This window comes from Lytechinus pictus, chromosome 3, assembly GCF_037042905.1.
Source record: "Lytechinus pictus isolate F3 Inbred chromosome 3, Lp3.0, whole genome shotgun sequence".
NCBI classification, from domain to species: Eukaryota; Metazoa; Echinodermata; class Echinoidea; order Temnopleuroida; family Toxopneustidae; genus Lytechinus; species Lytechinus pictus.
The window spans coordinates 67433372-67446769 of record NC_087247.1 but is presented as its reverse complement, the minus strand read 5'-3'; the positions used below and the strand labels follow the sequence as shown (position 1 = coordinate 67446769).

At 34.3% G+C, this 13398-nt stretch overlaps 1 protein-coding gene across 1 annotated transcript in view; it reads right to left on the bottom strand.

Moving 5' to 3' along the window:
* Nucleotides 1-12935, bottom strand: part of LOC129256790 (transcription factor 12-like) — a 71784-nt gene extending 58849 nt beyond the window's left edge. The window contains exons 1-4 of the mRNA XM_064097622.1: nt 12850-12935; nt 11196-11341; nt 6894-7032; nt 6204-6286 (exon numbers count right to left, since the gene is read on the bottom strand). Coding sequence (XP_063953692.1) covers nt 6204-6286; nt 6894-7032; nt 11196-11341; nt 12850-12871 — 390 coding nt within the window. The 5' untranslated portion in view covers nt 12872-12935. The remainder of the gene's footprint in view (nt 1-6203; nt 6287-6893; nt 7033-11195; nt 11342-12849) is intronic.
* Between the last annotated feature and the right edge of the window lie 463 nt (nt 12936-13398).

The following is a 13398-nucleotide window of genomic DNA, read 5'->3' as shown; positions in this document are numbered from 1 at the left end:
GTTAAAAGTGTATATGTAACTTAGTCAACACTGTAGGCTATGGAGATAAAAATAATCATTCTTATTTCATTATTGCTGAGCATGTAATGATACTTATGAAATGATCATTTTCAGAGTTTTCTCTTGAAATGTTATTGTATGCACTGACAGCATGTAAAGCCCACAACTCAGATTTTTTTATATCTCTTCAAAGTTACCCAATCTCTTTAATGATGTGTCTGACCAGTGACCACTGGAAATTCGAACTGGTAATATAGATTTCAACAAATCACATTGTTTCAAAGAAAAGTAAAAAGGAAATTGCAATCCTAAGGGTAGAAATTAGATACACCATTATATCACCTTACTTCCTCAAAACATCCTCACCAGGACATGATGTAATTAATGACTGACAACAAAATAAAATATTTCTTCTTTAAAAGATTATTTTATAAGCTTAAGGAAATAAAACATTTTTGCTACAAATTGATATTTTTCTTACTCTTATCCACTTATGATTCACATGAGGAAACATATCCATAACACCGTAACTGAATATGAACACTGATAAAAATCAGTGTTCATAATTTTTTTAATGTCTAGGAAGATTCTAATTGACTAATCTTGAGCTGTATATTTCCATCTTCTTCTGTATTTCACTTCAACGATATGTTCGAATTGGCAATGAACCAGATCAATTTATCACCAAAAATTAAAATTAATTATATCTTTAAGACGCTGCCAATAGAGTTTTAATATCTATATGAATGTTTCACCTCTCTGCTGGGACAACTGTTACAAGTTATTAGGAAAACATAATTGCAATTAACAAGCGAATTATGACACAGAATTAGGCTTTCCTGAAGAAAAAGAAGAAATGAGATTAGAGTTGATGGTTATCTTTAATCTTGATTCTGAAAGGAAGGTAAAAATGTCATGGAAGTAAATTGAGCATAAAAAGAACAAACTGGAGCCTTCCTCTTGCTGGTAAGGTCTGTCCTTGAACGCTTTCCTGATTACGAGACTATAAAGTGATCAGAGAGACAAAGTGGGACTAACAGTCTCCATCATACTTCCTTTCAAAAGACACTGTCCGTAGGGACAAACCATGTTAATATCCTAACAAATAAAATATACTCTGCTTCTTCTTAAAATATTCTTGTCATATTATGGTATGTCCTTAAATTCTCAAATATTTCATGAACAGTATCATTAACCAGCTACAACAATGTACCCCCCCCCCCAAAGAAGGATTAATACCCTAAAAGACATATGAAATGGGACGGGGAGATAATGCAATTAAACTGTCAAAACTATATTATCTTTTTACAGTTAAAACTGGAGTTGAGTAGTTGTGATGTAATTAAATTACAAGTGGAACGCCTCTGGCAGTCTCTCCTGCATTATGCAATTCGATATAGCAGCAGTGCTGCCTTTGAAAACAGCTAATGAATAATTATTCACAGAAGAAAACACTAATATGATAATAAAATATTATGTCCATTGACCCAAAATGACCTTTGACCATGATCATGTGACCTAAGACATGCACAAAACAATCATTCATACTTGATTACCCTTATATCGATGTTTCATGAGCTAGATCCATAAACTTCATAAGTTATGATGCCAATTCAACACATACTCCCAACATGGCCAGAGTTCATTGACCTTTAAATGACCTTTGATCTTGTCTGCTCTTATGTCCAAGTTTCATGAACTAGATCCATAAACTTTAAAAGTTATGACAGTTCCACAAGTACCCCCAACATTGCCAAAGTTTGATGGCCCAAAATGACCTTTGACCCTGGTCATGTTACCTGAAACTTGATTGCTCTCATGTGCAAGTTTCATGAACTCGATCCATACAATTTCAAAGTTATGATAATTCCTTAAATAACCCAAACATGGCCAAAGTTCATTGACCGTAAGTGACATTTCACCTTGATCATGTGACCCTAAAACTTGCAGATGATATTCAGGGATACATGGCTGCTCTTATGTCCAAGTTTCATGAACTAGATCCATAAACTTTTAAAGTTATGATGAAAATTCCTCAAATAACCCCAATGTGGCCAAAGATTTTTGACCCTTAGTGAACTTTGACCTCATTCATGTGACCTGAAACTCATGCAGGATCTTCAGTGATACACTATTACCCTTATGCCTAAGTTTTATGAACTAGGTCCATATACTTTCAAAGTTATGACAACATTTCAAAAACTTAACCTTGGTTAAGATTTCGATATTGATTCCCCCAACATGGTTTAAGTTCATTGACCTTAAATAACCTTTGACCTTGGTCAAGTGACCTGAAACTCAGGCAAGATGTTCAGTAATACTTGATTACCCTTATGTCCAAGTTTCATGAGCCAGGTCCATATAAAGTTATGATGACATTTTAAAAACTTAACCTTGGTTAAAATTTCAATGTTGAAGACGACGCCATCACCGTCGGAAAAGCGGCGCCTTTAGTCTTGTTCTGCTATGCAGGCGAGACAAATATGCATCTTGATCTTCAGCTTTCTCTTTATGAATGGTAGGCCTATTCCTTGATTAATTCAAGAACCATAACAAGTGCTTGCATAGGATGAATCATTTAGTAAGTCTACAAACCATATGAATCCCAAATGGAGGGAATCTCCTGTTGGAATGCCATGGTTTACCAGCATTCTGTCAAATTCTTGGCTGCTACTTATCAGTCACTGGATTGTCAGCTGACAAGGCCTGACGCCTTGACATTTCACAGCCACGACAAACCAATATGTATGGGACTACACAGTCTATACATTTTAAAGGGACATATCATGATTCGTTCTAAACTCTCAGTCTACTAACTCTATCTTAAAGCTGCACACCACAACATATCAACTGAATAGTATCTTCCAATGAAGCAACAATACCATATGATATAGTACATTAAACCTAACCTTTGGTCCAATATAAATTTTGTTGAAAAGAAGAAAGGGAAAATGCCAACATTGGGATATTCTTAATATCATTTTTCCAATATATTATAACACAGTATAAATCTTAGAGTAGATCATTACATAAAATGTGTTTTTTATGTATATCTCTTAAGATAAAAGTAAAACTCTTAAGAAAAAAACATTCAGTTGGTGACAAGAAGTTTTAATTTTATAATTTTTATCACTTAAATCAGAGAATTTCATTATTTAAGTATGAATTACATCTTAAGTTCTCAACACTATATTTAAGTCCTATCATAGCCATGATTCACACAGAACATAAAATATGTAGGGCCTACTGCCAGTACAAAATATACTCCCTTGCATGCATGATTTTTGCACCCCCATGGTGGTAATGGAAGATTCCAATTAAAGTGTCCCATATTCCTATTACATTATAACCAGGGAGTAAGATGTTAATGACCAAATAAAAAAAAAAGTAGAAGGAAAGAGAGGATAACGATGGGAGGGGGGATAAGGCCCGACTATAATAACTTCTCCACATGTTGCTGTTTTCGAATGAATGAAGAGCAAGTACAAAGTAGTCTTTAAAATCAGATCTTTCTGATTTTGGTAAAAGAAGCATTTATAATATTTATGGATATTTGTTCAAGATGTTTGTATTTCAATTATTACAGGTGTATTGAGACATATCTTCTAAATTTGCATAATAATTTACTGTCATGAGTTGAGATTGTGCACCAGATTGGTAATCATATTCTTTCTATACAACAAAACCAGTATGACATGATAGACAAATATGTATGGGAGTAATATGAGAAAAGTACACATCACATCCTCTAAGGGATTTCAGAATTATTACCATGTTTATTCTGGTGGCGCTACCGCTCATAAATCAGTAAATTGCCGGGCTGATGGAACTTCAGTTTCTGAATATTTTTCTCAATTAGCCAATCTAGCAACTTATTATTTCTTGATGATCATGTTTTTTCCCTTACTGGTTATTGATGAGATATTGTGATATGACAAATATAGGACAATGCTAATACCAGGGATTTCTTGTTTCAGCAATGGTATCTACTTAGACAAAACCCCGAGGGGAAGCCAATTATATAGTCAGGTAAATTTCACATTTTATGGTATTCAATTGAAGTAATCATCATACCAGGCTACTGTCATGATGACCTGTGATTCAATCGCAAATATGAGACGTTTTCTCCCATATTCTTAGTGCAAACTACAATAATAATTTCTTAATTCTATCATGGATTCTACATACAGTGCCCTCATCACACCAAAAGATTTGTATTGAGGAGTGTGGTAGCCTGGTAGGCCTACGTTAAAACATAAAACAGAAGTTTACGCTAGTTTGTTCTTTCATGTTGCAAGCTTTGAATTCAATAAGCATAAAAGTGAATCAGCAATAAGAGTACACTTGTGGAGACTAAACACTTAAAAACAGTCTGCAGAAAAGTTTAAGAAAATACAATGAAAATGGGCAAAATTTGTTAAGTTCTTCCATCACCGATTAAATTTGTACCCCATCTCCCATTAGCCTGGATCCCTCTAGCCCCAAGAGTACTCCCAAACTTTACCAAGACAATCATTATAGTTCCAGAGGGAGTACGAGTTGTTGGAAATGATGAGCTCAGAGCACGAACTTGGCGGACAAAGGGGATGGTAATCCCATTTAATTTTAACGGTTACCTTACACACTTTTACATGATTTAATCTTTTCAAAAGTATATGAATAAAACGTAACATTAACTGAGCTGCCAAAGTTTTCACTATACAACTTATGGGAAGATCTGTGACAGTGAGAGAAAAGAGGAAACAAGACAGACATGGAAAGATGGTGTGAAAACAAGGTGAGAAAAATTGGAAGGCTAAGGGAAGAATGGTATATAGGCCTCTCTGTATAAGATTCTAATACCTTTCTTAAGCATCAATGTTGATATAACCTTCCAAAGCTAACATACATTCCTCTGTATGATTATATCCCACCATCCAAACTAGTTCAAAAAAATAAATATTATCCATAATAGAGTGCATGCATTGAGCTTCACTGGCCTCTTTCTTCCACCTCAATTAGGATTGATTTGGCCACTAGTTGGCAGCAGACAGATTTTACCTACAGTCAACATCCAGTTTCTCTTGCACAGAGAATTCAAGCTTTTAGCGTTAAGAGCAAGATGGTGTGAATGGCTTCAACGGTTTAAATGGTGTGCCTTAACTGCTTGTGTATGCACTAGCCAATCAGGAAGGTCAAAGGGATTGTTCTGCCTCCCTGGGCTGATGAGATTTATATATTTCTTCCAAACAGAAGAGTGAGCTAGATAAAACCATTTCTATCAAAAAAATCTGGACATGAGCCGAGGTAAGAATGGCATCATATCAGCATATGTGCACTATGATAATTGGCATTGGTCAAGCACTCAGAACATGGCATCTCTGTAAACATCATATAATGTTGCTGTTAATAGGTGACTTGCCTGTCTGTCAAAAAATACTTATTTTTAGAGCCCACCCCCCCCCCCCTTAATACTGTTAGTGTGCATTATTAAACCATTGAGCAACAGTTTTCACTGCTCATAAAAAATCCAAAAAAAAATAAAACCTCAAACTACAATAAGCCAGTTCACAGTTAGCTCATCATCATCTTTTTCTCAAATAACCTCTCAGATTTTCATTAAAATGAGCAATAACACTTAAAATTAAGGCGTTGCCTAAGCTTTCCGGACATAGCATTCTGTAGTATTAAAAATTCTATGAAAGAAAGATCAGGGTAACTTTGCCATCCAATGGTAACTTGCATCCACTCTGATTGGCTGTTGATCATTGTTACCATGGAAGTTACCAATGGATGGCAAAGATACCATGATAGTAACTTTTATGTAAACGGAGCCCTGGGCTTAGGTGACTAAAAAAAGTATGTCAGTGATCAAGTTTGGTATTTATTTATGGTATTATCTGAATTCAGAACATTGACTATTATTTGGGCCACTGTCAAATACTAGTGAATATGAACACTTTGTTGCTATTCAATGGATGTGATAAAAATAATTCTATAAAGGAATGTATGAATAATCATCAAATCATGAATATGTATGTTCATGAATATGAATAGTACCTTGATGGTTTATCTTAAATGACCTTTCACTGCTCATTTGCAGGGTATGTGAAAATGCTTATTATGACTTTTTAAAACTTTATCCTACTCTTTTTTTCCTCACAACAACCATTATTCTCATCCTTCAACATGCTTCCAAGAAACGAAGCCATTCTTTTACTTACAGATGCTAGAGCTTTGCCAAGTGCAGCTCCTGTATGTGAGCTGGAACCTGATGAGTTATTTGTGCCATTCCCTCTACTACTTGCTGTCAAATCAAAGATAAATAATAAAAAATTGTGTTGATTAAGACCCTCTAATCAATATAGGTTACTGCAATAAGGACATGAAAGAATTTTTTTCAATATTATAAATGTAGTAAATCATTATTATTTATATGAAAACATATTCTTTAAATCAACATTTTACACTGGCAAAGGATAATATTACCAAAAATAAAACATGCATGTAGCCTATAACTAAATTTGAACAAAGTTATCCATCATTTTGTTGGCTGTTAGTTTCTACCTGGTATGAAAGTATGAATACTTGTTCATGAGCAGATGACCAATATCTAAAGGTCCTCTCTGAAGGACAAAAATTATATAAAATTCACCTTTTACGGAGGGGTTGTTATAATCTTCAAACTTTCATTTGTTTAGGGTTCGTTTAGTGTTTCTTGTACATTAGGGTAAAGTTTCATGCTCTGATATGTTTTAAAATTCAACAATTTTATAAACTATATGTCCTATTTTGCATAACATAAGAAGGTTTATAACTCAAAGAAGGAAAAACTTTAAAATGATCCTCTACAAATAGATTTAAAGCACATATATGTTCTCCAAGAGGAATGAAAGGTAGATTGTGTTACTTACACATGACTGTCTCTGTGCCATTAATGGGCGGTGATGAGGTGTATGGGGCAGTGTTAGTGGTACCTGGTCTAAACGTTGTCATTGGAGGAAGACTAAGAGGGTCATGACCTGATGACATACCGCTGTTACTACTCTGATACTGAAATCACATAAAGCAAGAATATTCATTTCAATCTATTACAAAAAATATTTCTTTAATTCAGTTTTATTCATATTGTATGCTGGGGGTTTGTATAGGCTTATAGTTTTAGCTCATAAGGTCTTAAGAATTTTGTGAATGTTTGCAATTTTTAAAAAATTATGTTTAATCCTAATTAATGGGATGACTTTAAAAATACAAGTCAAGAGAATGTGAAGAGAAGTCTAGATAGTTGTTTGAGGAAAGGAGGGAGAGAGAGAAACAAAGCCAGAGAGAAGGAGAGATGGAATGGGGTAACAACAAGACAGAGTGAGAGGGGAATAATTTTTCCTTTGTTTACAACACAAGTTACCACTATAATACTTGTAATTTTCATGTAATTATATACTCTTCATAGCCATTTCCATACTCCAACGAAGTACAGACTTTAAAGACCCCGACCGAACTCAAAAGTGAAATGACAAAGTAAATACCAATCAAAAGCTTTTAAACTACAAAACAAAGCAATGAAAGGTTTAAGCATTTTCACCACTTGCAAGCAGATTTTGCTTGAGAATAGCTCAAATTATCAAGCTTTGGATATAGGCTTCAATATGCTGTTCACCAGCCTAACTCTATGACGTCATTCAGTTTAAGAAGCGGTGTGATTTCATAGGTTTGTACACAGAGAAAACAGTTTTTGTTTTCTTACAGATTACACATTTGATTTTTGTTACTTCTATCACCAATAAATATCATAAATAGCTTTTCTTACATGCTTAAATTGATGAAATCTACAGGGTCTGGCTATATTTTGTTGGTGACAAGTGAAGTAAACTCAAATCAAGGTAGCAGCTATTTTATAGCTTATCTTAAAGATGGGACATGCATATAAATGAATTTTCATCCCCGTTTTAGTAATTCTCCTATGTCATACCTGGGGGTTGGAAAGTGGAAACTTTCCAGCCCTCTGTCAAGAGTTTGAAAATTATTACGTTTGATAATTGATTTAGAATGTAAAGCATTGGCACTAACTCTATTTGAATGGTAACACTGATGGAATAACTACTAATAATTGGTAGCCTGGTGGTCTGCCAATAGGACCTTCCTTCTCTTGTTGATTATGTAAATTTCACTCTTCCTCCCAGCATGTCTGACCAGTGTTAACATGCCAAAAACATTGCTTTTCAACCACTGATTCATTCTCTTAAGTTGGATCTTTTTGTGTCTCTTTCAGCACTGGTCTCTTTTTTAGTTTTATTTCAATTCCAGTCAATCTTGATTATTGCAGTTTAAATTTCCTGTTTTGCCACACTTTTTCTGTTGTGTTTCCCCTTTACCAATAATATGTATCATTCTAACTATGAGACCTTCTGACTGGTCCACGATCTGATTTGGGAACAAATTGCATTTTCTGAAAATCCGAAAGAAAAAAATTTTTTATTTGAGGTTCAACTTAACTGTAAGAATACTAATGTAACAATTTTGGATGAATGCAAGACTATATTTTAGAATAAAATCCAAATTAGTTTCAAATCGTAACCAATCTTACGACTGCTATGATGTCATTATGACTAGAAATTGAATTCGCTTTTTTTCTAATAAGGGTATAGCAGTCCCAGATTTGAACATAGCTATTCGTACGATTTAGAACATTACACAGTGACATATTAAATGTCTCATCATTAGCATCAAGTTCTACTACATTTTATTCCAAAATCAGGTCATAGACTAATAGGTAGGTGTGCGATGGCCTTTAAATGTAAAGACCTTTATGCACTTTCAAACATTTCTTTAACAAGAGGCAACACTCCCTTCCAACAAACAAACTCTTTAAGTTTTTAAGTACTTCTTGTAAATAGATTGAATTTTATCCCAAAACCTCAAAAGTGTTTTGGAAGTTAAGCTTTTGAGTGAAAACTAGGTTACTAAAAATTTCTTTTTTAAATCATAAAATTCTTAATGAATATATGAAAAGAGTTGAAATATTGTATATTGTTCTAAAAAGTAGTGATGTAGTAGTACTGATACATATGCACATCATCAAATCATCCTTATCTAAAAAAAGTAGAAGGAAACAATTCTTGTGGCTGAAATAAGGTTCAAGTTGATGCTGTAAAACTTTGTAGCTACAGTTTCTCTTCCTAAGAGCTAACACTTATAATTTCATAGTTTGGCAATTCCCTCATGGCCAATGGTAATTTATATACCATCCCATAGTGGAAAAGCTGAAAGGCCCAAAAAGAGAGAAAAAGGAAAAAGAGGAAGAGCTGGAAAGAAATAATAAAGAGAATTGGAAAGAGTTAGAGAAAGGGAAGAGGAGTACCAGAAATAGCGAGAAGAGAGAAAGAGAGGGAGAGAAGATGAAAGGAGAGAGAGAGAGAAGATGGAAGGAGAGAGAGAGAAGATGGAAGGAGAGAGGGAGAGAGAGGGGGAGGGAGGAAGCTTTGACCTCATGGAGGTCAAAGAGGTTACGATTTGCACAAACAGGAATTTAGTCTGCAGTCCCAGTCCCAAAAAAAATTTCATAAATATTTCAAAATGTATATTCATACATTTCAGAACATCAAAGAGTCTATGATTGGAAATTAATTGGTATTGTCATCAGTCATCAATGACATTGAAAAAGCAAGGAATCTGAAAACAGGAAATCACTTGTAAAAATTGACAATTTACAATATATTTACTATAAGGCCTACTACTTGGAATGATGTAAGTCAATCACTATACAGTATAAATTTGGCCTACCAAAGTCTCATCAAAGTACAGGTGAGTCTGCCCAATTCAAATCTCTTTGGAAACCAGTATTCTGTTTTACTTGGGCAACATTTTACTTAAGCAGAATAAAAAGTGAATATCACATGCATTAATACTGCATTACTTTGTCTGAAAAAACCTGCTTAGACATCAAAAAGCACACAAATTTCTAGGATAGCCTTTCAGATGTTGTTCAATGAGATATAATCAAATCAATCTTATTGAGAATACTTTTGGATTGGGATAGGGAGGGATATATTCTAGGATCCTGACGCATTTAGGTAGATGGGCAAACCTGCTAAAAGGTCATCTATTGTTTACTATGTTGTCAATTATTTTGCTGGAGCATAAAAGGTCTGGGGTTAGAGACTGGAAGTTCAGTGCAAAGCCAAGTATGAGGTGCTTGGTGTGAATATTGTGGGAACACTTATAGAGAAGACAAGGCTACGGTTGGTTAGACTGACTGTCTGTCTGTCTGAGGGCAGGATGTGGGAGCAATGAGAAGTTAATGAGAGCTGAAAGGAGTCACTGTATCAATGGGGGTTATAATCACTCCATAAAAGACAAAACACAAAATGCTCAGAACTGCTATGAGCATCGTAACCTCATCTAATACCTGTATAAGGGTGTGTTCAATGTCCATTTTCAAATTTGAACAATCATGAATCATGATTAAAAAAAATCAAAGAACTCAGATATATATGAGAAAGTTCTATGTACCCCATTCTCAGTTGTGAAAGTAAACATCTTTGAGATCTTGATTCAAAGGAAAATTTAATCGCTGAAAAGGTACGTTTTGAAACACAATCAACTTAGATTTTACAACCTTCAGCATCGCGAATGTAACAAAATGCGACACTGAACATAGTTGAGTAGTTTAATGTGATCTCGCAGTGGAAGCTGTAATGAAGTTAGTTTTTTTTTAGAGAGAGGAATTTACAGACAATCATTGTATAATCAATTTCATATTTTCAACCATGAACAGCGCACGCAGATTGTGTTCTGTGTTTTGTAATTACAATTTTGATTTATGATTCACGTTATTCAAATTTGGAAAATCTTCATTGAACATACCCAAAAGCATTCAAATTGCAAATAGAAAAGAAGGATATCTCTTTTTTTTTATTCATTCTTTACATTATTAAATCATGCTATTGTAACAATCATGATTTGATGAAAAGTTTCCTTACTGCCAAATCTGCCACCAAAATTGAAATATTCTATATTTCAAACAATATAAAAGAAATAGTGAGTGATCAACATTTTCACCTATCTCATTTGCATAAACCTGTGTTGTGCAATATAACTTTTTATATAACTGTCAAAACTTTTTTTATTTCAAACCTTGATTTTTTTTTAATTATGTCATGCTTGTTTGATTTTTCTCTTACACTCCTTCAAATTTGGGGTTATGTAATGTCACTCACCATAGGTTCATGTGTAGGGTATTCCCCTGCCTGAGAATAAGAACTGGAGTTATGTAAGGAATGGAAGCTATTGGACGTTGGCGCCATGCCATTGCTGCTCCATGGATTTGTACTACTGTGAGAGTGGCCCTGGGAGTGTGAACCTTCTAGGACAACAAAAAAGAGAAAAAAAGACAGGGGCATTTAAAAAATAACTAAAGGTTGCCCAGAATATTGCATAGATATCACAAGCAAAAAAAAAACCTCTTCAATCCATCAAAAATATAGAGAAAAATAGCCAACACTAAGCATATAATCTTAAAACAATTAATTGCTCTCCAGGACCCAAACTTTATGATATATCCTCTCTACACTTAAAATCAGAAAATGTTGAAATCTGTAAAATTCATTACAAAAGTATTCCATAATTTCTGAAAATCTCTGTATGTCACTTGAGAGAAGAATGGAAATATGGATGTACTTTCCAGACAATAAAGCCTTGTTTTGGTGTTCCTAAGGACTACATCCCATTCCCCTCAATCCTGAATTTGTTACTTTCAAAGGGCAGTGCAGCAGCAGTATCTCATACCAGGCAAGTAACTTACCATCTGTCAACTATACATAACCATGGAAACAAAATCTATTTACCAGATACTTGCATCTATCAACAAATGTAAAGGTCCACTGACTAAGAAGGCTGCTTGAAAAACGCTTTTGACAATATTCTGCTTTTACCCAGGTCACTTCTGTAATACCCTCTCTATTCAATTATAATTCACCATCAAACAAGAAAGGAATATATTGTTGGAGAAAAAGATGTCTTAAATCATCTATCCTAGACGATTTTACTTTCAAATTTATATTATCACTTTCCAGATTGAAAAAAGGGACCTTGAAAAGAAAGAAAAAATCCCTGAGATATGATACGTCAATAATACTTCATGCCTAACAGCATTGTCAATCAAAATATTACTCAGAAATTCCCACAAACCAATAAAAATCCACTCCACATCCGTTTAAACATCTTCATCCCTCTTCATCCCCTACCCTAGTTCCTTCTCTCCATGAAAATTGGTTGAAATCAAGAACTGAATTCCATCGATTGGAAACTTCATCCCATGGCGAGCACTCCAGCAACAAGTAGTCATTTTCGTGCTCGTTCTCCGGTCTGAATAAATTGTCCCGCGGGGTGATTTCTTCCAAACACCTGCCTCGTTTGATCCTCGACTCTGTCCCGGGAGCTGGTTTTTGTTTCGGCTCTGTCACATAGGAGCAGATCACTTTCATGCCGTTAGTGCATCTCTTTCTTTATCATTATCACATGTATTTTGATGAGCTGGTTTGTTATCTTCATGGCGTGTGTTCTTCCTCTCTTTAACAAATATGTCAGGATTTTATAGTAGGATGCTCTTCCATTTTACAAAACAGTTTGCTTTGATTGGCATCTTCTTAGAAGGAAAGTCAGAGAAAACTTCACTCCCAAACTTCTCTTCTTTTCTCATATTTAATGTGCAATTTAAGATAACTCCTCATAAAAATGAATTAGCAAAAAAAAGATAAGAGAGCACCACATTGTAAACGCTGAGGCACTGCATCATTACACAATTGATGTTTATTTTAAATAAAATTAAATGTAAATAAAATGGTTATAATATTCAAGGTTAAAGGTACTCACCCATGAAATATTCTGGATACATGCCAGGGGGTTTAGGCGATGAATAATTAGGGTCTGAATGATAGTCTTCTGCACCTGGAGAATACACCTGCTTGGAAAGAGAGAGAGAAGGGGGGGGGGTTGTGAAAAGAGAAAGAAGAGAGTTTTAAAATGTAATCTAAAATCAGCAGAAGTATAATTGAATATAGTAACGGGGCTTTTTTACATAATCTATTTTTGTCATTATTATGCTTAGTAATTTTGTTTCCACGTAGGCAATATAAAGAGTGCAGAAAATATAAAATTAGACAAATTAAGTTTAAAGAGGTAAAATTCAAAGGGAGAACATTTCATTCTCTTTAAATTTGAATATGTAGGATAGTATGTTCATATTCAGTATACATAAATTCATAGAAATCATTTGAAATTGTGTTCCAACCTGAACGACACTCCCCAATTTTTAAAGAAGATTGCAAAAAAAAGGAATTGTTTAATTTCTCCTATAAGATAATATAGAGATAAATATAGATAAAGTATAATGGCTATTTCTAGTTCACCAGTTCACTTCAT